This window comes from Ostrinia furnacalis, unplaced genomic scaffold, assembly GCF_004193835.3.
Source record: "Ostrinia furnacalis isolate ACB-3 unplaced genomic scaffold, ASM419383v2 OfSCF2396, whole genome shotgun sequence".
Lineage (NCBI taxonomy): Eukaryota > Metazoa > Arthropoda > Insecta > Lepidoptera > Crambidae > Ostrinia > Ostrinia furnacalis.
In genome coordinates this window covers 456730-483005 of record NW_021132635.1, presented here as the reverse complement: position 1 = coordinate 483005, position 26276 = coordinate 456730, and the positions used below count along the sequence as shown (strand labels likewise).

Here is a 26276-nt window from a genome sequence, read left to right as displayed (position 1 = left end):
CTTAATTAATTACAATGACTTATAATTTGTACACTTTAATGTCACAAGGTAGTGTAGGTAAAATAATACCAAATTTTCTTAAAATGATATTTTTTTTTAAAAACCACTGCCTCCAAAATACCTATTATGTCTTGAGTTTACAACCTTTTGAAAATATGTTTAATCTACAAGCTTTTTATGAATAAAGCATTATAATTACATTTATTATAAGATAATTCGGAAATTCTAGGTATGCATACAAGCAATATTCAACAGAACAAACGGTTCAAATTAATAATACTGTAAAAACATTTTCATGCAAATTCACTCTACGTACTCCGGTATGTAAATTGAATCTTTAAAAACAATATTTTTGAGGGGGAATTCTTGCGATATGATACCTTATAATTATATTATGCTTGTATAACAGAATAATATTATAAGCCACGATAGCCGAACGGTGAAGGGGCGGACTGGCCGACTCGTGATCCGGGAACGCGGGTTCGGTCCCCGCCGCTCGACTATTGTGGTATTTGTGGTGAGCTCACTCGTGACACAGGCATATTTAGCTTAGTACGAGGGGCTAACGGGAGTATTAGTAATTTGTTATTACTAAAACATCTTTAAAAGTCATCTTTATCATCTTTTAAAGTTATGAGGAGTGAGTTTGATTAATTCTATTTACGGTAAGTATCTGATTGAAAAAGAAGCTGACAAAGGTGACTGAGTTCCGCCACTTCTTCTCTGCACCAGCTCATTATGTTGTCCCGAAGTGATGGTAGAGCAAGCTATTTATTAGGGACGTGTATAAGCGCCTTGGAAAGGGCCCAAGTACTAAATAAAATCTTTGCCTTTGGGTTTGTATTATTCCATGTTTTGAAAGCAATAAAAATTATGAAATTTCACTGTGTTATTATGTTTTTTGAACTTGCGGACACAGAAATCACAGAATAAGACCAAAATCGAAATCGCAAGCAAGCGAGTCTGTTGTCGAACATTCAAAATCCACAAAGCGTCGACAGCATTGATTTTCCAAATCGGAAAAACAGGCTGAAAACCGTTCCCATGTTTTAAAAAAGGAACGCGCTGAAAAAAGTAAAAAAGTAAAGTCGCGGACGCAGCACTGAGCAAATCGAGTTAGCCGATTTAGCGACGCTGACTCGATTGCAGCGATTACTGCATCGAGTTAAACTTGTTTATGGTTTGTTTCGATTCTGCGAGCTTTAATCGGATTTTAATGCGGTTTGGAGTTTATTCGATCAACCGACGCCCGGTATTTTGTTGAATTTTTAATTATAGTTTAATGTTGCATCATTTGTTGTTGCAAATATGGAATTGCGTAATAACATGGTCTGGTCTGGCTCGCAATGTACGAGATTTTAGTACGGAATTAGAGCACACCTACACAATGAGCTATTTTAACTAGCAGTACCAACAATAGTGGCAAAATGCTATGTGCCAAGCCCTTAGGGTGTCCTTTTACGATTATATGTTTGAAACTGTAAGGATTTGTTAACGTTCTTCAGACATCAGACTACATTTTTGTTGCAAATATGCCACAGAGTTTAGCTTAAAGTACCGCCATCCTCGTCGCATCGCATCGCAGAATTGCTAAAATCAAGTGGCAGTGGGCGGGGCACATAGCTCGTAGAGACGATGGCCGTTGGGGCAGGAAAGTTCTCGAGTGGCGACCACGGGCTGGAAGACGATGCGTGGGTAGGCCTCCTACTGACCGTAGGTGGACCGACGATCTGGTAAAGGTCGCGGGAGGAGCCTGGATGCGGGCAGCGCAGGACCGTTCATTGTGGAAAACCTTGGGGGAGGCCTTTGTCCAGCAGTGGACGTCATTTGGCTGAAACGAACGAACGAACCGCCATCCTGTACTTTGATTGAAAGCATATAAGGTTTTTGAAAGCATAATAATTATTATTGTGTAATGCTCTAGTTCTGAAACGACACTCAAATCTTAATTCAAATTCTCAAGCGTATCTCTATGCTAGAGTTCGTGTCTGCGATTGATTGAATTTCAATATTCAGAGCAGTCCCGATGCTTTAGGTATTAAATCTATGCTTGAACATAAATCGAGTTTCTAAGGTATATTAACTTTATGGTTTCTATGTCGTTTTGGAATACGAGCATTGTCAATGGCTTCATACTTTGCTTCTCGGAATGTTTTAATCTAGTACATTTAACCATAATAAGTTCCCAAAGACTGTGTCCAAGGTGCTCTCTTTACCAAAGTTCATCCAACAATATCATTCTGAAGACAGACCTTGAAAGTAGCCTGACACTAGTGGCTATCTGAAACCGTTATAAGATTATCTCATAAAAAAACTCATTTATTTCTGCAAATAGGCTTTAAAAAAGCACTTTTACCCGTCCCAGTATTAACCCTACCACTGCTTCAGGACAATAAATGGGCCAGTAATCAGTCCACCTTATAGACGTCACACGTTTAAAATTAGGTTGTGGAAAAAGGAAAAACAAAAATAAATAAATAAATTCTTTATTAAATAACTTATTGACAGTTTTTAACAATAGGCTAATATTAAACTATAATAGGTAAATATACAAACAGAGTTATTTTCGCATTTATCATGTACCTACTAGCTTTTGCCAGCGGCTTCACCCGCGTGAAACTTTCACACAATATTATTAAGGATAAGTAGGAACTATGGATATGAATGGATACAAACTACCATCCTGAATAAGTTCCAAACTTACTCACACTCATCACCGTTTCATACCGTACGTAGTTCGCAAACTAACAACGCCATTACATTAACTAAAACAAGCGAAGTCGAACAAAATGGCGGCTCGGAAGCGGTTGCAATTAATTACTCCGGGATAATAACTCCAGCTTCATTAAACCGAAAACTGAAACAAAGCGGACACTTTGAATGCGACGAAATTTATTAATAACGCAAGAGAGATAGTTGGGGTAGGCTCACGTGCGTGCGGGTTCCGATTTGCTAGTTTTAAAGGCTATCGCACGGTCGTATTTCTTAGGGTTTAATAGTAGTCAAAAATCACGTGAATGCGGGACTCGATTTGCACGCTCTGAAGCCTAATCGCACGGTCAATATTAACTAGCTCACGTGCGTGCGAGATTTGATTTGTTTGCACTAACGCCTAATGTCACGGTCGTATTGTTTGGGGCTTAATCGTTTAACTAAACATCTTCTTATACCTAAGCTTTTAGTATCCATCCATGGCTTTTAAAGAAACCACAGTACTTGTATTGCTAAATTTATTATTAGATGTATAAACCGGCCAAAGTTCATGCAAGCGTTTCTTAAATCTTTCATATTATGAATGTGCTATTTCCCATCTCAAACCTCTGAGTCGAGAAAGTCTACTTTCTTACCATTACCTTCCACATCAATATCTAGTAAGCGTACCTACTCTACCAAACTATGTTATGTAAAAAATTAAATCAATTTTTTATCCGCTTGATTATTACGCCTCGCTAACAACAGATTCTGTTTACACGGACTTTTTTATTTTATACAATCTGTCTATCATGGTTTCATTTCATCTAGGCCGGTTTGAAAAATCTTTCAGTATCGTGGTTACAGTTAAAATATAAACCCTCAAAACTACGAGTTCACGAAAGCTAGCCTGAAACATCAACGATTGGATTTTCTTGCGAATAAGTAATATGATTTTTCATAAGAAATCATCGGCAAATAGGTAATTAAAAACTAACTTAATGTTAAGAAATGAGAACTTTCCCATAGGTACAAACAACATAAAGTAATTAACATTTTATGCGGGGAATCAAATCCTCAGTCAAATCGTCGGAATTCAGCACTATCTACTGGACTGGGCTACAGATGCGTAAATGAAATAAAGCTGTTGCTTTTGCGAAAAGAGAACAAAATATGGATGAAAACCTATATAAATTAATGATTATTACCTATTATGTTTAAGAAGGTCGCGGGAGGTGCCTGGATGCGAGCGGCGCAGGACCGGTCGCTATGGAAATCCTTGGGGGAGGCCTTTGTCCAGCAGTGGACGTCGTTTGGCTAAAACGAATAAATAACGAATGATTACGAACTTCATGGTACTTTAAAGGGGTATCTTAGAGCAAAAACCAAAATGTAATAGTTAGTTTATTTTACCACTAAATTAATAACGCTTGCAAATACTGCGGTTTCTACTCCCGTTAATAATCTTTCAGCTGTACATAACATAATGTATTACATAATTGATGTAGTGCTGTTAACGTATGATCATATCTAGGTTAATTAACATAGAGTACTGGTTCCCAAAGTTGGCTATATTAACCCCCAGGGGTCTTTATTCAGAAGCATTCTTTCGCATATGAATCGGCACTGGACAATTTGTGTTTTATATGGAAGTTAGTCAAATACGTCTCGTAACAAACAAAACTATTTTTTAGTCAAAAACGATGACTGAGGGAACGATCTTCACTTCCATCCCCATCACTTAGATGGTTGGCAGTCCACAAACCCTACAACGGGTTGGTCCACAACAGTACGTTTCTCTAGAAACTTCCTGCCCCGTACAACCAACCAATGGAATGGACTGTCCTCTGCGGTGTTTCCGGACGGATACGACCTGCAAGCTTTTAAGAAGAAAGCGTATCTTCACCTTAAAGGCCAGCAAAGCACCTGTACCGCCCCCGGGACTGCGGGTGTCTATGGACGACGGTAATCACTTACCATCAGGTGATCCGTCTGCTCGTTTGCCTCCTGTCACATAAAAAAAAGACAAACCTTAATCGATTGGTAATTAACATAAAAATATTATGAAAATTGGTCTCTGCACAAATGTACGAACTACCTACGCAGAATGGAATACCCCCAGCGAAGGTTTGGGAACCTCTGGCACAGGGTGACTATGACAGCCGGTGGTGCAGCACATACGGGCGGGTTTTCGTGATAAATGAAACGAGTGTTATCTCTTACGGAGATCTTTTTGTAATATTCACAAAGGGTTCTTTGTGGTTTTATGTTTCAGTTGAAGTGATTTTGGAAATAAATGATTCTTGAGCACTCGAAATAGGTTTATGATAAGTATTTGTACATAGCATGTGCAAATGAAGTTGTGATATAAATAGATTTAAGTGCATATATTACCATCCTTAATTTTTTTTACAAGAGACACCAACCAGTCTTTGACAACACATAATAGGTATAGTACATGCATTCGTCCACTGCTGGACATAGGTCCCCCATAAACGGGACTATTCCCACCTCTCGTTCCCACCGCTGCAACTCCTGTGTAGCCAGGATCTACAGCTTGACTGCCAATAAAAACCCAACCAATGAAGGTCAAGTTTGTCCCGGGGGAAAGTTAAACTGTCATTGGACCCGCAACGAAATTAATCAGAAGAACACAGGAGTTCGAAGTTAAGGTTCGATTTCCCTTCCACAAGGTCTCCCATAAAGATTGCCATTTTACCATGAAGAATGGTGGGGCGCGTCTTCGTGGATGAAACGATCGGTTTACATCCATTTGTTCTTTTGGCTAAAACAAAACCTTTATAGCTTGAAATATTTTCAGAAATGTGCGTATACGATTTCCTCCCGTATATTCCGCAACATACAACCTAGGTGTGTAATAATGTATCGTTGATAATGAAACGATAACAACCACAGGTTTGTTCCCGCAAGACAAGCGCCCTCTGGTGTTGTGGAAATTAATTACTACTATGCAAGACCTTACTATGAAAGCCAAATATCTTATAGTAATTCTAGATGGTATAAGACTTATACCATCTAGAATTATGCAAAACATCTCAAACATCTCAACCATAGGACCTCCTCAACTGATGAACATAGGCCTCCCCCAATGCTTTCCATGTTGCCCGGTTGGTAGCGTCCAGCGCCTTACTGCTACCTTTATGATGTCGTCGGTCCACCTTGTGGGTGAAATGCAAAAATACAGTTGTTATAATATGTCAAATCATTATGTGAATTGAACTGTGGCTACTTTCATAAAGTGGGAAATAGTGGACCAACCAATATAACGATAGAGTCTAACTACTAGAGACCTAAAATGGAATTATTCGAACTTTAAGATCCCTCAACTCCTGTGTAGCCAGGATCTACAGCTTGACAGCCAATAAAAATCCAACCAATGAACAGAAGGTCGTTTGTCCCGGGGGAAAGTTAAACTGTCCTTGGACCCGCAACATAGGAGGAGTTCGAAGTACTATTGACCTGTCTTCGGCCACTTCTTCTTAGCACCAGTCGATATGTTGCTGTCCCGAAGTAGTGATGTGAAAAGGCCCGAAATAAGCAAGTTACTAGTTACTAGACATAATAAATTTACTTAAAAGTGTCTTCCATCGTTATTTTGCATTTATTTTCGTAGTTAAACCTTCTAAATCTTGTTAATTTATGATAATAATACTAGCTGTAGCAATCATGCATTTAATTAGCAACCTACGTGATATAATTGTATCGTCACTAATTTGATTTGTAGGTATCTGTAATTACACAAAGCATTTGATGGATTGATATGCAGTGATAAGATCTTCAGGAATATCCTATGTCCAAATGCATTGTCCAGGCAAGTAAGATTTATTACTCCTGAAAGCTGTGTTACCTATTTATTTAGTACTAGCTTTCCGCCCGCGGCTTCTCCCGCGTGAAATTTTGTCTGTCACAAAAACTTTTTCGCGCGCGTCCCAGGTCCCTGTAACAAAAACCGGGATAAAAACTATCCTATGTCCTTTCTCGGGACTCAAACTATCTCTATGCCTTTCATCAAAATCGGTGCAGTGGTTTAGGCGTGAAAGCGACACAGACAGACAGAGTTACTTTCGCATTTATAATATGTAAGGATTTACCCTATTTATAAGCAAATAAAGAATTTAGAATTTGAACCCCCACTGTTCTGCGGATGTCGTAAGAGGCGACTAAGAGAGAAATATACGAACATCAGACCTTCACTGGTTTGGTTTGATTGGAGGCCAAACTGTAGGTCCTATATAGGAGTTCCAGTAGTAGGAAAGAGTAATGGGATCAGTATGTTTATTAATTTGAGAGATAAAACAGAGGGGTATCCATCTATCTATAATAGCGAAAGGTCACTGACTGACTCACTCATCACGAAAACTCAGAAACTACAAGTGGTAGGAGTCTCAAATATTGCATGGGGCTTCTTTTTAGAACGTAGGTGCTCACTAAGACGGGATTTTGCAAAATTCAACCGCTAAGGGGGTAAAACGGGATCCACGCGTACGAAGTCGCGGGCGGCCGTTAGTAATAACATATTTATGGCGCATAGTATCCGCAGACAAGATGTAGTATAAGCAATAGTAGGCAATATAAACAAAATATAAATGAATGCAAATGCATTAAGCTAACATTTGACAGGTTGTGCAACCGTATCCTTCAAATACTAGACCTATCTAACAAGAATGTTGGCTGTCTGTTTGTGTGCCTCATAATAACTGTTTTCATAACTTTTCCTTTCATTTGCATAAACATTTTGACAGCATACGGGTTTTCTAAACTATAGCATAGATAGCAGGTTCACCCGCGGAATTTTGTCATATCTGTACAAATAAATATATTCAGGTATCGGTTTTTATGTCAATTAACAGTTTTTTACTAGTGTACAGGTTGCTGATTAATTTCGTTGCGGGTCCAATGACAGTTTAACTTTCCCCTGGGACAAACTTGATCTTCACTGGTTGGTTTTTTATTGGCAATCAAGCTGTAGATCCTGGCTACACAGAAGTTGCAGCGGTGGGAAAGAGAGGTGGGAATGTCATGTAGTGCATAGGTGCGACTACATATTTTTTTACACCAGAAAATTGATTTTTACAGATAATCTCTACTGGTCTGGAATAGGACCACTCCCACTCTTCCTATGGGTGTCGTAAAAGGCGACTTAGGGAAAAAATGTGCACACATCAGACCTTCCCAACCCTTCTGTCCAGCGATGGGAGTGCAGGCCAAGTTCCTCGTAATTAGAGAGGATTGTGCTCCTTCTGCAGTGTAGACTAAGCATCTAATGATGATGAAAGAACGAAAGAAAGAAACATTTATTACGATGAACATCACTTAGTTAAGGACAAAATAAATAATGATGATGGACTTTCACTTCTACTGGTCATAATAGTGTACTTACTTAGTGGTATAAAGCTGATTACTCAGTTATTTACTTATACAATTGCCTAAGAATATACCTATGCGAATAATCATACTAGGCTTTCGCAAACAAATAAGAGGTGCAGATCTTTGCCCTATTCAAAATTGTGCAAATAAACATTTGAATTGAAGTACAAAATGCGGTATTTCAAGGATATATTTAAACCTTACGGCATATTCCACACAAACACAAAATGGTCGATGAAGTCAACGCACTTGCGATTATCGTAAAATAATAAAAAACTAAAGACTCGGTCTTGGAGATCCTTGTAACTAAAAAGCAATTCTTAAAACTCATCCTTTCTTTCCTTCTTCAACTATTCTCAGCTACCTATCTTCTAATCTTTTTGTAGACAATTTTATTGCATTTCTTTCATTTTAATGAAGCATAATAAATTGAACCCCCTTTGTGCATCTTTTGTTAAAATTGTTTTTTTTCCAATTAAATAAAAAAACTTGTTGAGTTAACTCCATTATGATATCCGAAGAAGAGAATCGAAGCAAATCGCCGGCGTATAATACGGAACCCTGTAGTATATCTCCTTTGCCACTTATCATATTTTTATATTGCTTACAAAAAATATACAATCCTTAGACCTTAGGTTTTATATCCTATGCTCATGACCTTAATGGAATCAATAAAACAATAAAAAATGTTAACTCCATTAGGCCCTGTTTCCATTAGGTGGGATCCGACTCGGTTAAAAATCGGATATCGGAAGTAAGGTGTTTACATCTACCGGACAGATGGAAACTCGACCCGGTTTCCACACAAACTTCCGAACTAGCGACCACCCGCGACTTCGTACGCGTGGATCCCGTTTTACCCCCTTAGGGGTTGGATTTTGCAAAATTCCGTCTTAGTGAGCACCTACGTTCTAAAAGGAACCCCCAGGCAAAATTTGAGAGTGCACTTGCAGTTTCTGAGATTTCGTGATGAGAGTCAGTCAGTGACCTATCGCTTTTATAGATAGGTACATTCTTAGCCGGTGGTTTACGTACGGAAATACTCGAACATCTCACGTTGCGGTTGTGGTTTTCTTCTTTTCACTTTTTTTCTTTTCACGTTGTGGTTTGATTTCCAATGTAGGCAAATGAACCCGGTCTTATACTTTATATACCTACATTTTATTAATGTAAAAAAAATCACTAGCCTTTGCCCACAATTTGTGTTCAACTTTGGACACCGTTTCATCCCCTTAGGGAGTAAACTTTTGAAAATCCTTTCTTTGCCAACAACATAACTCAACGCAATTTAACGATTGCCTTACATTATACCTACCTACAGAAGACAATATTTTCAGATCCAAATAAACTTAGTAAATATACAAATTAATAAATTACAATCCACATAAACGTTCAACAAGCTAACAGTTTTATCATTTAGCATGTCTCTGATCTGCATGTTCCCACACATGACAATTAATTGTAGCCTTGATGTAAATGTCGATTAAGTAATTCAACGGGTGTATACTAACTAGATAGTGTCAGTTTGAGCTATACCTATACGAATAAATCATAAACATACGTTCACACTGATGCAAACCTCACGCTTGTAAAAATAAATTTTACCAGCTTTTACTTTTGGATTTTTAAATTGTACATGTCACAAACAAACTTTATCGCACGCGTCCCTGTTTCAAAAATCGGGATTATAATACAGGGTGGAAACGATAAGTGATCTCACTCGATTATTTCTAAACTAACAAGATATCGAAAAACCGGTTACTGATCCTGAAAGTGCTTTACAAGCTCTTTCAAACGGTGCCAATAATAGGTTACAGAATAAATTGGAACTATTCGAAAATTCTATGTTTCTAGCTTCCTAGTATAAACTATTCTATAACAGAACTATGAAATTTCATCAAAATAGTTTTAGTTGTCTAGAGAGAGATGAATGCGTAATAGACAAACGGTTATTTTCGCATTTATGATAGTACTAGCTTTCCGCCCGCGGCTTCGCCCGAGTGGAATTTTTCGGGTTTTTATATAACCTATGACACTCAGCAATAATGTGGCTTTCTATTGGTGAAAGAATTTTTAAAATCGGTTCAGTAGATCCCGAGATTACCCCTTACAATTTAACAAATAAACAAACACACAAACTTCACCTCTTTATAATATTAGTATAGATTAGTAGGGAAGTATAGTATCGACAAGTGCACGTGTGACGTCCACTTACAATGTGGACAGATGACCTTATAAAGGTAGCAGCAAGGTCCATCCAGCAGTGCGCTGGATTTCGTTAGGAGGAAATTGACAGTTTGATATTAACTAAAATTAATATTTACTTAACTAATAATTTTATTTTTCCTGTTCGTTTTTCCCAATTTAGGTAGGTATTATTAAGGTCCAATTATTTTCATATCTTTATTGATATTTATAACTAATCATTAGAGAGGTATTTTGATTTGATTTATATGATTTGATTACCTATAATAAAATATGAAAAACGTCTAAGAAAACTTTTTTCATGTAGCCATTATCACACGCTTATAAAGCCCGTTTTCCACCAAAGTGTAGCCGATACATGAGCGAGCAGAGCTGCGAAGAGATTTGTGGCATCTTCATAATAAATATTGCACTATAGTGGGACAGAGCAGAGCAAAACAACAAGAGAAGAAGTCTCCGGACAAGGACATCTCTGATCGCTCCGCTTTGGTGGAAATAACCTGCCACTATTCCAGTCGTTCTCGCACTCGTCTCGCTTCCGCCTTAGAGGATAACTGACCTAATTCGTTGAGGCTACACACATTATTTTAATTTTTAAACCATTCGCCGACAGTGCAGCCGCACCTTAACGCAAGGTCAAATGTTAAATATCTATGTCAACACCTAATTGTGTCTCGAATCTCGATCTTAAGAGTTGTGACATATCTTAAGACCATTGACACGGTGGTAGGGGTTAAAGGTCAAAACAGAAGTTAATTGCTACAAGCATTTCAATCTAGATTCATACTTGATGAAGACAAAGGTCAGCTCCTTCTTAATTGGGCAGTTAACACCTTTACCAATAATTCCAAAAAAATAAAACACTTCACTAACGCCTTGAAAACGGATTTAGTTTTGCTTTAGATTTTTAGTGACTTCAGCATCCGATTTTTTTGCAAGTCACATAATTAAAGGATGTTAAAGAGTAACAACAACAAGAACAGCTTTGTAACTAATAGCTGAATGACTTTGCCAACTAGTGACATCAAGGGTTCCATTTGTCATACATTTGCCCTCAAGTATTGTCTTTTTATATGGGCAATGACGTTATGACAGCATATAAAATTAGGTCAATTTTACTAACTACATACGCGGGAGGTGCCTGGATGCAGGCGGCGCAGGACAATTCAGTCGTTATGGAAATCCTTGAGGGAGGCCTTTGAACAGCAGTGGACGTCATTTAACTGAAACGAACGATTTTAATACGAAAAAGCTATTTTTCTTCATTGACTAGGTACAAAGTAATTAACAAAACGTTTAATGTCTCAAGCTTTTCAATTTTATCACGCTAATTAGGTACAAACACATAATTCAAACTTGCACAAACAACAGCTAATTCGATCCTAAACGATTTATTATCCGAATTAGGGACAGTCAAGTGAAACAAATCGATTGACTCGCACGCTAGTCCATATAAACCCTTGGATCGTGATTAGAGGTTAGGTAATCAGTTAAATGATAGTCATTGTGAGTGAGTCCGACGTGAGAAGTCCATTGTGGATAGCATCGGTTTGCGTCGGAGTCGAACTTAGTTAGTACTATCTGTGAGTAGAATGTGGAAGGTTGTATCAGTGGTGTGCGCGGTTTTCGCAAGCGCGTGCGCAGCGCCGGCAGAAATACAAAGCTTCGCGTCTATAAACGAATTCGCGTTGCAACTACTCGAAAACACTTACGCGTACCAAGACAATTTTGGGAAGAAGAACATCGCTATATCACCTTTGTCAATATGGAGCATATTCTCTTTATTAGCCGAAGGATCATCTGGCGAAACGTTCTTGGAATTAATGAAAGGATTAAAACTGCCGAGAGACTTGAGAACGACTCAAGCTTTGCACAGAGCTGTGAATAATCAATTAAAGAGTAACAAAGAAGATGTCACGTTAATAGGACAATCAGCTATGTTCCCTGATTGCTCTTTGGAGGTGTTGCCCGAATTTTGTGAAGCAGCGACGTCTTATAACACTGACATTTATGTGGTGGACCCATCTAACACCACGAAACTAGCCCATGATATTAATTTGTACGTGTGCCTCGCTACGGATGGGCTAATCGCAAATGCTGTAACTCCTGAGCTCTTGACAGATTTAAGAATGGTCCTGGTGGATGCTCTTTACTTCAAAGCAAGCTGGACGTACCAATTCGACCCGTCCCGGACAAAAGAGAGCTCATTCTTCAACCTCCAAGGGAAGAACATAGGATCAGTGAACATGATGTACCAAAAAGCACCGCATAATATTGCGTATCCCGAACAAATTGAGGCCCAAGTTTTGGAAATGACTTACGGGAAGAACGGGCAGTATTCGATGATGATTTTATTACCTTTCAACGGGGTTCCTACTAACAAAGTTTTGAAGAATTTGGCTACCAAACCCATGGATTGGATCGCTGAGTTAAGGGAAACTGGCAGTGGCACTGACGTGGATTGTTTTATCCCCCGTCTTAAATTATCGACTCGTCAGGATATGATAACTCCGTTGCAGTACTCTGGTATAGTTTCTATATTTGATTCCAAGAAATCCCAGCTGCCTGGTGTAGCAGACAGTCCTTTGTACGTCACAAAGACGATTCAGAATGTTGAGATCGAAGTCACGGAGGAAGGGACTACGGCAGCAGCGTCAACCGTTGTAGGTTTGGAAAATCGCATTCTAGCGCAAAGGTTTGAAGCGAATAGGGAATTCATATTTTTAATAATGGAGAGAAGTTCAAATGTAATATTATTCGCTGGTGTCTACGGTGAGCCATCTTTAGATTGATTGGTTTTGAATATTTGGAATCTCGAGACGATGTTTTCTGTGAAGTTGACTAATTGTATTATGAAAATAAAAACAGAAACAAAATAAAATGGACACGCTATTTTGTTTCTAGATTTTATTTCACATGTAGATTAATTTTATTATAACTTTAAGCAACATTCCTGCCACTTAGAAACATTAATAATTTTTGTTTGTATCTACGAGTATAAATCTTTAGAAAGGATTCGAAATTGTTTCTTTTTATTTAATGTCTCTACATGTGTTCGTTTTATAAGTACTAAAACAAATGTAAGTTATGGTTGTGTTTCAATTGTCATTGCGATTAATTATGGTCAAGTCAAGATTACGCATTTCAGATAGATACATAATTATTACCTATCTTCAAGACGAGTATGGACAATGACAACACTTAATGATTTACTAATTAATTTTGTAGCTAAATAGCACCTGAGGCTGGGTTGCACCATCTTACTTTAACTTTGACAAACGTCAGAAAACTGTCAAACTCCATACAAAAAGCACCGGTTATCGTTATAGTTACGGTCAAAGTTGGTGGTGCATCTCAGCCTAAGTAGGTATTAATTCTACACAAAATGCCAGTATTTAGCTAATATGCGGTCTTCTGTACCACGATAGATTGGGTTCTGCGATAATGTCATCTATCTAGTTGTCATAAGAACCTTTTTTAAACTTAAAAGTTATATTATTTCTTTGTGTTCATGACTGTACAAATTAAAGTTACCATTATTATGTATATTTTTATTGTTTTCGTTCGCGAATTGTTAATATGTGATTGGCCAGTTATAGGATGTAATGTATGAATTTTTTGTACTGAAATAAAAACGTGTTTTAAATTATGTGTTTTTTAATTCATTCATTATTGTCGAGCGTGAGAAAAGTTCCTTGATATAAATGTTGTAGGCTGTTTATAATTTCATAAGTTTCTAATTAAAATAGTTAGTGACTGTTTGTATGCCAAATTATTTAGGTATCTCCAACCGTTTTGAACATCCACCTAAGTACAAGGTGGACCGACGACATCGTAAAGGTAGCAGGGAAGCGCTGGACGCAGGCCGCTACCAATCGATCAACGTGGAAAGCATTAGAGGAGGCCTATGTTCAGCAGTGGACGTCCTATGGCTAAAATGATGATGATGATGAACCGTTTTGAATCTGCAAAAACTTATTTGCCATTTTGAAATGGTTGGTAGCTAAAAATAATAATCATACAGCTTCCTTGTAAATAAATTCATACATTAAGGGAGTTTATTAGTATTTTGTAATCCTACAACTAAAATAGGTTCAACAGTGTGTAACCAAACCAAGAATTTTCATGACCAAAAATTACTCTGAATCTTGAGGTGTCTGGTTCGATTCCTAAAAAAGCATTGTAGACATAAATAAATAATATCCTTTGACATGTAACACTGCGCCTCTAGTCCCAAACTAAGCAAATCTTGTACCTATTATGGGTACTAGACAGCGGATATAAACAACTTATACTTTTTTTGTAAATAACATACACATAGAAAACACTCTCATCATACATAATAAACATCACAGTGAATAGATAGATTAAGTAATGAAGAAGCAATTAATTTTTCAGTATTTATTTATGTGTTTATTATCCTTGAATCCCTTCAAGACAGCCTTGTAGTACATCGGTGTCTATTTACTACACTACAACTACCACTTTGTCCTAGGTCGTCAAAGATTATGTAACAGTGGTATTATTTACAACTAACGACATAACTGTTTAATTGCCCCTATTGTAGCATTTTTTATACAGTTTGCTAGCGTAAACACTTTGCAACATGATATCATAGCGGTGGCAAAAAGATGAACCGTTGGTAAAGGAATGGGAGTCAGTAGGTTTACTACTTAGTATGATCAGATAGATAAATGGATAATATTGGAAGATGGTATATGCTATGCTAGGAGTTTTCATAATGAGGAGATCCGCAGGAAAACCAGTGACCAACATAGCCCGCAGAAATGCTCAGTGAACGGGGCACATAGCTCGTCGTAGAGCTGACGGCCGCTGGGGCAGAAAATTAAATGTTCTCGCGACCACGGGCCGGAAGACGTAGTGTAGGCAGGCCTCCCACTAGGTGGACTAAAGATCTTGTGAAGGTCTCGGGAATTAAGTAGGTACTTGGATACGGGCAACACAGGATCGGTTGTTGTGGAGATCCTTGGGAGAGACCTTTGCCCAGCAGTGGACGTCATGTGGCTGAAACGACGACCACGATAGCAGTTTAGGATGTCCAGTCGAGTAGCTTTTTAATACCTGTCCATTAATCAAAATGGGAAGTCGAACCTTACCTTCGAACTTCTCCTATGTTTTTCTGATTAATTTCGTTGCGGGTTCAATGACAGACTTGACCATTACTGATTGGGTTTCTATTGACCGTCAAGCTGTAGATCCTGGCTACACAGGAGTTGCAGCGGTGGAAACGAGAAGTGGAAATAGTCCCGTACTTATCAGTTTATTGATCTAGAAAACCGATACCCCTTATAACTTTTAAAAGTAAGTTTACCTACTGAACAAATTTCAATTATAATCAAGTCGTGACCAACCGTTTGAATTTTAAAACCAAATTCCGTAAATTATCAAGTCTATAGCCGGATCCGATTTTTTAACTAAAATAATTGTTTAATTATACGTCTGTAATATTCAAATTTAAAAATTAAATATTATCATAGTTTTTTGTGTGCTAATATTTCCTAATACAGCACGTCAAACTAAACACTGTGTACTAAGTCTAGCGCTAAACTCTGTCAGTGTCTAATCTAAGGTATAGGAGCGGCACGTAGTAAATAATACCTATTTATTAACATTTGTGGTCGCTTACTATGGGCCTCATAAGAAGGCTCAAGGTCACCCAAAGGGCGATGGAGCGTGCTATGCTCGGAGTTTCCCTGCGTGATCGAATCAGAAATGAGGAGATCCGCAGGAAAACCAAAGTAACCGACATAGCTCGCAGAATTGCTAAAATCAAGTGGCAGTGGGCGGGGCACATAGCTCGTAGAGACGATGGCCGTTGGGGCAGGAAAGTTCTCGAGTGGCGACCACGGGATGGAAGACGTAGCGTGGGCAGGCCTCCTACTAGGTGGACCGACGATCTGGTAAAGGTCGCGGGAAGAGCCTGGATGCGGGCAGCGCAGGACCGTTCATTGTGGAAAACCTTGGGGGAGGCCCTTGTCCAGCAGTGGACGTCATTTGGCTGAAAAGAAGAAGAAAGAAGAAGATTAACATTTATTTGAAATTATAATATTATGTAGTTATTGTTATTAACATGATAAGTAAAACATAATATTTACCGTAAACAAGGATAATTACAATCTATCTAGGGACTTATTTTCCGTTGTTCATGTCGCTAAAATTTATTAGAATCAACAAATAAACTTTTTTCAAAGACATTACACATTTCCACACAAATACAATCATTTAAATACTTAGATGCTGGGTGAAAAACCCGGGAGGGCGTGGTCATTAGCGCTCTTTGAGCTTCCTTACATACATTATGGACTATTCCCAACTCTCGTTCCCAACGCTGCAACCCCTGTGTAGCCAGGATCTACAGCTTGACCGCCAATAACAACCCAACCAGTGAAGGTCAAGTTTGTCCCAGGGGAAAGTTAAGCTGTCATTGGACCCGCAACGAAAACCTTAACCATTTGATGATACAATAGCTACACATTCGTTTCAGCCTAATGCCGTCCACTGCTGGACAAAGGCTTCCCCCAAAGATTTTCACAACGACCGGTCATCCAGGTGCTTCCCGCGACCTTCACCAGATCGTCGGTCCCACACTCAGTTTACTACACATAGTGTAACAATTTCTCATGGCATTTTTTGCAGGATCACGCATTTTGCCATGAACTCGTGTTACGGTCACGACAATTTTGTGATCGTTCAATACAATCGATGAATGAAAACAAAAAATACTACCTCGTAGATACACATTATCATGGCGATCCAGTGGTGTGAAATAATATTCATCATCATCATCATCTCAGCCATAGGACGTCCACTGCTGAACATAGGCCAACAACCAATGTGTGTTACCAGTGATGACTTAAGGTTCAGAAACGTGACCTCTCATTTTAGGCCTGATACAGATGCCACCGATTGATTTCATAGAAATGTGCCTGCTACTTTAACCATGCACATGAAAACAATACACATCGCACGTCAATATTTATTTAACTATTGTAAACCCTCGAAAAAGGCTGACAAAGGTAATTGAGTTTTTTGCGCTGCTTCTTCTCAGCACTGGACCATTTATTGTCTCGAAGCAGTGCTAACAGTAATACTGGGACGTGTAAAAGCGCTTTGCAAAAGCCTGCTTATTTGCAGAAGAAGAAAAAAAGATTTGTCAGTTTTTACATCCAAATGAGTGAAATGTTACATGTTTGCAGCATAAGTTATATTGTTAACGCTATATTACTCGTACAACGGAACTACCTAGTTCTGTAAATCCATAAGATTGATAGCGGACAATTAAACTATTAAACTATCCCGAATAGGTGTGCGAAACTATCAAGATGCCACAATTCGCTCGTAAATTTACACCAAACAAAGTGTTAGTTCCCATAGTTAAACAACTATCTGGAAGACAATCATATAACTTCTCCCATGAACATAGTTACTGTAACAAGTGCCTTATCTTTTGGTGAAGGCCCTGTACTACATTTATTACGATCTAATAAGGGCTCGGTGGTACGAATTTTATGATCATTATGAAACGACACTGAGTTAAGAAATTCTTAAGATCTAAGTTTATAATTGCTCGAAATGTTGTTCGACCAATCATTTATGCTTGATTTTATATTGACTTCATCATAGTCCCTTATACCTTTTAGAAACTCGAGCTTTAATATTAGATTAACTTATTAAAAAAATCCAGTGCCAAATTAATTGTGTGGGACATACACTCACTAAACAGGCTGATGACCATAAAATGTTTCACCAATCGTCCAAATTAATGTTTCAGCCATATTTAAAACTTATAAGAAACTCATAATACTTATTTTATTTTTTCAAGTAAACTTTTAAAAACACTTTTACACGTCCCAGTACTACCTACCACAGCTTCGGGACAATAAATGGGCCAGTGCTGAGAAGAAGCAGCGCAAGACACTCAGCCACTATTGTCAGCCTCTTTTTCAAGGGTTTTGGGCATTTGGGCAATTAAAACTGCCAGTAAGTCAGAAGACGAACCAGAAATTCTATGGGAACCTCGCACAAAATGACGTCACACCAAACAAAACCGTAATAAGACGAGTGCATCCTGAATTGAATGATTTAAATTGCAAAACCATTAACCTTGGTGTTGGACCATGTTCCCTGACAAATACATTTTGGTCTGCGTAAGTATATCAGCATTGTCTTCGTTTCGCACAGTTACCGCCAAGGTTTTACATTGTTTCATTTCCTATACTATGCGTTCGATTCATCTCCGTAATTGTGTGGTTATTTTGGAAGGGCGTTCAATGTGCTTACCATAAGTGTACGTTAGTGATCTCGCTATCAAAGTGACTGCTGAAAAACAGACGACAACGACAGATTGCGCAACGCCCCTAGCGGCTACTTCAAGAACTTATATTTTCATAGATTTTTTTACGCATTCGTCAGCGAGCACACCTAACGTAAACTCATGGTAAGCACACTCACACTGTTTATGTTGAGGATGTTTTGCTTGGTGGTGCGATGGGGCAGCAAGGATCTGGATTGGAGGTCAAGTGCCGGAAGGGCAGCTTGGCACGTGCACAAACAAGGTGGATCGACGACCTCATGATGCAATAGAGCTTCTATGGCCATAATGATGATGGAACTAACTAAACACCCTAGAACAAAACATCATCATCACCATCATTTCAGCGTCTCGATTCGCAGGGCTTATTAAAAGGCTAAATAATTATGTAATTTTCAAGTGCGATTTAACAAAAATGCTAAAATTACACTGTTTTATACCTTAAATCATGAAAATGCGATTTAACAAAAACACTAAAACTAACCCTGCTTTGACACATATCTGTTCAAAAACCTTCAAGGTGACTTTACAATGCGATTCTGTCTGCATTTACGCATCTTGGTCCATTGGTACGAGAAAGACCCGGTTTCTACCCGGTTGTTCAAGGTTTGATTCTCTAGTGAACTCAAGGTAATAGCACAGTAGATAAATTAAACAGTACGGAAGCTTCATACAAACGCTCGAAATCAGACTCACGCACACAGACGCACGCTTTACACGAGCTCTAAGCGAACCTCGCAGTCCATCCGTCGCGAGTGTCGCGCGCGTTGTTTTTAATAATAATTCTATTGCATGCACTGTCCGCTGTATTTTTAAAAACATGCCAATGCCACCACGAGTGTATTGCGTAGTATACGGCTGCTTGAACTCGGCATTTCCAAAACCAGAACTTTCATTTTTTAAACTTCGTAATAATTCTGAATTGTAAAAATGATTAAATATTACTTTTTAAATAAAGTGCTTACATCTGATTTTGTAATAGTTCTATTTAAATTACGTAATTACGCTTTTTAACAAATTATGTTTTCTATTTGATAAAGTAATTTTCTCCGCGCGCTTTTGTACTAAGTGATGAACTGTATTTAAAATGAGGCAATAGGTATGTGAAAGTAAGTATCCGGTATTTTATTTATGAGAATAGATATTCTACCGGCCTCTAATAGTACTTAATCAATTTATTCGATCATTAAAGAACCTAATTAACGATTTATTTTTTTGTTAACTACTTTGTCAATTAATTTATTCCATTAGGTATTTGATAATTAATAAACCTAAATAAACGTTGTAATAAATAAGTAAGTAAGAACCTTATTAATTTTATAAAGATTTAGAGTGCCAACCCTAACACTCAGTTGAAGTGTAGGTATTTAACTCGCCGAAAGGGCTAAGCTTCCGTACTGCTTTAGCTCATATATATACTGTGGTAATAGGTACCTTCTCATACTCACTTTGTATAGTAAGATTTGTCATCAGATAACTGACTATCTGAAAGAAAAACGTTTTACAACGCTCCTTTTCATTTACAACAGCAATTTTACTGCTAGCGGAATGCGAAAACGAAACTTTGATAAGTAAGTAAGACGTAATCTAGGTAAGGTAGGTAATTTTTTGCAGTATTTATTTTATTTGAATCATTTAATAATAATGACGAAATTATAAGGAAGGATAGGTGAGAAAAATGTCTCCTAAGATTATTAATCTGAATTTGACAATTGATTAAAACCTTAGGATTCATTATTTTAAGGTAGCAGGAACGCTCTGGATCATTCTGGACTGCCAACCGGGCAATCTGGAAATCATTGGAGGAGGCCTTCATTATTGTTCAGCAGTGAACGTCCTTTGATGATGATAATGACAATCATTATTATATTTAAAAAACTACATAAAATATATAATCAAGTTGTTAGTAATTTAACTTATGTAATTTATTAAAATAAAAATTTAATGTATGTATGTTTACACACATGACATACTCGTAAGTAGATGATTTATTATAGCCTGACCAGGAACATAAAAACCCTCGCCATGTTGCGGAAAACTAATGGTACTAATTTCTTTTAATGGCAACAGTAACTGAAAACTTCATTGACATGTCACCTTGCATGTCAGTCTATTGCTGTCAAAGTGTAAACAAAGTTTATTTTAAATGTGCGCAATTGGTTTTATGAATTAAATTGCTAAAATATTTTTATAGTCGTGAAAGAAAAGTGGTTCACAATGTGTTAAGGTATTTGTCGAAGAGAAATACTAAGGGTTTGGACAATATTTTCATTGAATAATGTTTCCGACAAAGGTTGTCAAATTGACTGACATGTTTATCGTATAGTACAGTCCAATAAGAAAATTAGCTGTGGTTTGTTTCAACTACCTATTTTTAAAAAATTTTTCACTTTCTAAGTGTTGAATTTTATGGGATTGGGAAAGAAGTACCGAGTTTGAAGCGTTCATGAGCAGACATTGCAGTTGAATATTCAAGTTCTGAATTTGTATTGATGAATAATAAAATAAATTCTACTAGCTCGATTGATGGTTTCATTTAATTTATTTAAATCAGTACCTCTAGTAGGAAAAACTTTCGAGTTCGTTTCGTTGCGTATTCAAAGTGTCATCGAAAAATTTTGTATGAAAAATTAAACAGCGCCCCCTATATATTATAGCCGCCCTAGGGGGCGCTGTTTAATTTTTCATACAAAATTTTTCGATGACACTTTGAATACGCAACGAAACGAACTCGAAAGTTTTTCCTACTAGAGGTACAGGTTACCTATAATAATATTTTTTTGTTAATTTATGAAAATATCAAATAAGCCCGTAATCCTGAATCCTGATACATAAAGTTAGCCTATTAATTTAACACAGGTACGACTGTACTCAGTGTTGCACTATCAAATGCAATTGACGCGCCTCTATGCCAGGGTTTTTATGTTCCTGGTCAGGCTATAAAATGTATTTTTATACGAAACTTTACAGAAATTATCTTTGACTTTGAACTGAACAATGTCATCAGTGGACTCTGCATACAAACGTGATGACACATTTCCGCATCAAATCAATTTACTATGAGGTGTTATAATAAGCATGATTTGTAATATTTCAAGTGCAGTACAATATGACGTAATTTTATAGATAAGAGCTAACTAGAAAATCATTGGTTTGTCATGTTTGCTTAAAATAAAGTGGGTTATGACTTATCCCACCGCATTCCCACCACTGCAACTCCTGTATAACCAGGATCTACAGCTTGGCCTCCAATGAAACCCAACCAGTGAAGGTTGAGTAGTCCCGAGGGATAGCTAAGTGTCTTGGAACCCGCAACGAATTTAATCAGAAGAATAAAGTTCGAAGTATAAAGAAGACAGTACAATCATCATCATGATTTCAGCCATGACGTCCACTGCTGAACATAGGCCTCCGCTAGTGATTTCCACAATGACCGGTTGGTAGCGGCCTGCATCCAGCGGGATAGTGTGCAACAGTGGTCTAATAGTATCCTAATGGCAAGTAAAAGTCATTGTGCGCAAAGCAGTCAGTATGACTACTTACGTGAATAAAAACCAGGACAACAAGAAACCACAATCAAACAAATATTATGATTCACAACCATTATAATAAAATTCCTATGATTCAGAAAATTTCACACTGTAGGTAATAGGCAGACAGATAAGGAGGTATATTCACAACATGTGGCCATCTAAACTTCTACATAAACAATGAGTTTTGTTGGCATAAGTCCACCTTCTTAGCCTGGAGAATCACTAAAATCAAGTGGCAGTGGGCGGGGCACATAGCTTGCAGAGCCGATGGCCGCGGGTGCAGAAAAGTTCTCGAGTGGCGACCACGAGCCGGAAGACGTAGTGTGGGCAGACCTACCACTAGGTGGACCGACGATCTGGTGAAGGTCGCGGGAGGTGCCTGGATGCTGGCGGCGCAGGACCGATCTTTGCAGAAATCCTTGGGGGAGGCCTTTGTCCAACAGTGAACGTCATTAGGCTGAAACGAACGAAGTCATTATGCGTCGTTACGCTTAAAATATTCAGTGGTTCAACCCTCGACCGAGTCAGAGAGGATCTCAGTTCAATTTTCCATGTTTGGACTGTGAGGCCTTATTATAAAAAAGTTAAACCCGGGATGAACACTGGTTTAAATTGACATTTCCATACTTTTCAATTTAAACTAGAGTGCCTACATTGGCGGTCAAGCTGTAGATCCTGCCTGGCTACACAGGAGTTGCAGCTGTGGGAACGAGAGGTGGGAATAGTCCCGTAGAGTACCAAAATTACATAATATAAGTTCCCATACCCAATTTGGCTAGGATGCTTGAATATACATAATATAATGATTCCGAATTTCTGTACCTCTAGTAGGAAAAACTTTCGAGTTCGTTTCGTTGCGTATTCAAAGTGTCATCGAAAAATTTTGTATGAAAAATTAAACAGCGCCCCCTATATTATAGCCGCCCTAGGGGGCGCTGTTTAATTTTTCATACAAAATTTTTCGATGACACTTTGAATACGCAACGAAACGAACTCGAAAGTTTTTCCTACTAGAGGTACTGAGCTGAGGGAGTCACCAGGGGCCATGTCAAAGGCCTATGGTGGCGACTCATAAAATCGGATATTGGAGTCAATGACCATGACAGTAAATCCTTAAAACAAATACTTATTACTATTCATCCAAAAAATTATAACTAGCGAGCTATGTTAAACCGTAAGAATGATAATTTCAATCGGTTCCATTATACGGTCGTGCTTAGAATAAATTACTTACAATATTCTTGAAAACGAACCATCGTCATTGGAAAAATCCTTATACGATTCAACATTAATTATTATCCTTTAAACATAATTTGTTCCTATTAAGTAACTTTTTGTACATAAGCAGGTAGGTAACTATTTTTTAAAGCAAAAAATAGAATTAACTAGGGTCATATAGGTGTATTTACATTGGCAAACAGTTACATTCAGACGGTTCTGTTTATAGAAAAATACATTTGGGTTTTATGCTAATTTGAGCTTTGAAAGCCAGTTTTTGTAGGAATTTTCCTTGTATTTATATTCCATCACCCCGTAAACACACGTGAAGTTGCCGAATGCAAAGGTGAAAAAGTTTGGATGCCTCATCGCATACTAAGGTACTCTACAACCAGAACGATTGTGAACCGGTTGAGCATCTTTTCCGAACGACAGCACATCCAAATAAAACCGTAACACAAGGCAATAAGATATCAAATACCCAACGTGTTTGTTTGTATTTATACATAGCTATAAATTAGTCAGAATCTCGTTTCGCATGATAATTGCTTAGTTCATTCCGAGCAACGGTCGACAACACAATGAAGTTAGCTCTATTGTTGTTGGTTCACGTATCGGCGTGTTTTTGTGCCATTGACTTTAGTGATAGACCTAGAAACTTTAGCATCGAGCTAGTGCATCATACGCAACTGCAAAAAGAAGGTCATGTGGTGATATCACCGTTTGGAATATGGACTTTGATGAGCGCGGTGGCCCTTGGGGCTACAGGCAACAGCTACAACCAGCTTGCACGGACCTTCATTCTCCCGAAAGACAAAAGAACGCTCGTGAGTGGGTACAAAGAGCTGACGTCAGTCGTTTTGAACCCTTCGACGACCGGCGTCACACTCACGAGCAAAAACTTCGTGTTTCTCGACTCCAACTTCAAAGTTTACCCGGAATTCGAACGGAGCATGCGACAAGACTTCAACTCGACGGTGACTGTCCTGAATTTCCAAGATCCAAATTCGGCTAACATAGCCAACAATGAAATAGAAAGGACCGGAGCGAACGTGAAAAACGTGCTGCATTCGGAAGACTTCGAAGAGTCTAGGATGATTTTGACAAATGTGATCTCATTCAAAGGCCTGTGGTCGTCACCTTTCAATGCTTCAGACACAAAAGAGGAGGTATTTTACGACGAGGGCAAAAATGTGATCGGACGTGTCAACATGATGTCCCAGAAGTCAATGTTCGCTTTCTCGAATATCAGATCAATGGAAGCGTTTGCTTTAGAAATCCCCTACGGTAACGACAAGAAATACAGCATGCTCTTCATTCTACCGTACCCAAACGTGAAAGTGACTGATGCCTATAAGAATCTAGCCAAAACAAGCTTGAAAGATATCTTTGGACAGCTAGAACAGGACGTTGAGGAATTCGGCGAGGAGGAAATTGATGTGAAAATTCCTCGATTCAAGATCAGCACGAATTTGGTTATGAACAAGCCGTTAAACGATATGGGTGTGTTTGATATATTCCAGCCTAACTTGGCTAATTTCGGCAGAGTATCGGCTGAAGATATTTTCGTGTCTGCGATAGTGCACAAAGCAGATATAGAGGTTACGGAGTCAGGGACGGTGGCGTCAGCTGTCACTGAAGCATTCTTCGCAGATAGGATCTCCTCGCCCACTTTCCATGCTAACAAACCTTTCATTTACTTCTTGATGGAGAAGACCACCATGACAATGATCTTCGGAGGCATTTACTCGAAACCTACTGTGTTTTAAGTGTATGTTTTTATATCGATGGGTGCCGGGAATAAAGCCACAATCGACAAAACACAATTTTACAGGAGAAGAGATTTAGTGTCAATTTTGAATAATTCTAAACTAAGTACGAGGCGTATCAAAACGGTTTGTATATCAAACGATGCGTTATTTTTTTCTGGAGTAACATTTAATGTGCATAAGGTTATAGTGCTTAGAATATACTTTAAAAAAGGTAGAAATACATATTGCCGCTTCATACGTTGAAAGTCGGTTCTGTAAGAGTCCATTGTGGTTTTATTCCGGTAAAAAGTGTGCAATTAATCAAACAGCAATAGTGTAGATATTGCAGCCTCGGGCGCTGATCTGAAGGATACAGTAATAGCCGTTTGCTTGTAGAAGATTTAAATAAAAGTTTTCACATTGTATATGGCACGATTATTCCGGTCAACAAATTTTAAATGATGAATGGGAATAACGATTCAATATCCATAGTGCTTTTGGTAAATCAGGCAGTTTCAAAGATAAAATTCTGAAAAAAATTCAAAAGGTGTATAGGGAACCGCAGTTTACTAAAATCACTTAATCGGAAAACTGCTGCTATGGCTATTGCGGCTTTATTCCAGGCACCCATCGATATTATTTAAAATATTAGTGATAAAAAAGACTGCCATGTTTGTAAGCTGAAAGTTTAGAGAATTCATGATGAAAAAGATCTTATGACATTAGAAATATTTTATGTAATTAAACTAAGATGACTTAATGATGAATCCAATTAGAAAATTTGTAATAATAATATTTAAATAGCTTTCTATCTTCATTTTCGGACTTAAATTACATTTTAAATTATGTGAATACTTCTTGTTTTAATATTACCGTTTTAAAATTTTAAGGCTGAGTTGCACCACCTATTTTTAACGGTAACTATAACGATAACCGGTGCTTTTTGTATGGACTTCGACAAATTTTTGACGTTTGTTAAAGTTAAAGTAAAATGTTGCAACCCAGCCTAAATTAATAATCACGCGTGTGCCTACCTAGTTAGGTGTATTTTTATCTTATAATGTTTTTGTAGCAATATCAAAACCAGGAAACAGCAAATTATTGGTATAAAAATATCTACACGTTTAGTCATAACACAGATTAATATACAATACTAGG

General features: G+C 37.9%; 2 protein-coding genes across 3 annotated transcripts; both read left to right on the top strand.

The window, feature by feature from the left end:
* The first annotated feature begins 11816 nt into the window (after positions 1-11816).
* serpin-32 (serine protease inhibitor 32) lies at positions 11817-13433 on the top strand. The gene has a single exon (XM_028308239.1). The coding sequence runs from the start codon at positions 11877-11879 to the stop codon at positions 13074-13076; it is 1200 nt and encodes a 399-aa protein (XP_028164040.1). The 5' UTR covers positions 11817-11876; the 3' UTR covers positions 13077-13433.
* A 10466-nt stretch (positions 13434-23899) lies between these two features.
* serpin-5 (serine protease inhibitor 5) lies at positions 23900-25972 on the top strand. 2 transcript variants are annotated; one of them, XM_028308231.1, is made up of 2 exons: positions 23900-25148; positions 25752-25972. In XM_028308231.1, the coding sequence occupies exon 1, from the start codon at positions 23949-23951 to the stop codon at positions 25134-25136; it is 1188 nt and encodes a 395-aa protein (XP_028164032.1). In that variant the 5' UTR covers positions 23900-23948; the 3' UTR covers positions 25137-25148; positions 25752-25972. The 2 variants fall into 2 exon arrangements, with proteins under 2 accessions (XP_028164032.1, XP_028164031.1); XM_028308230.1 differs by having other exon boundaries at positions 23900-25152; positions 25756-25879.
* Positions 25973-26276: the final 304 nt, after the last annotated feature.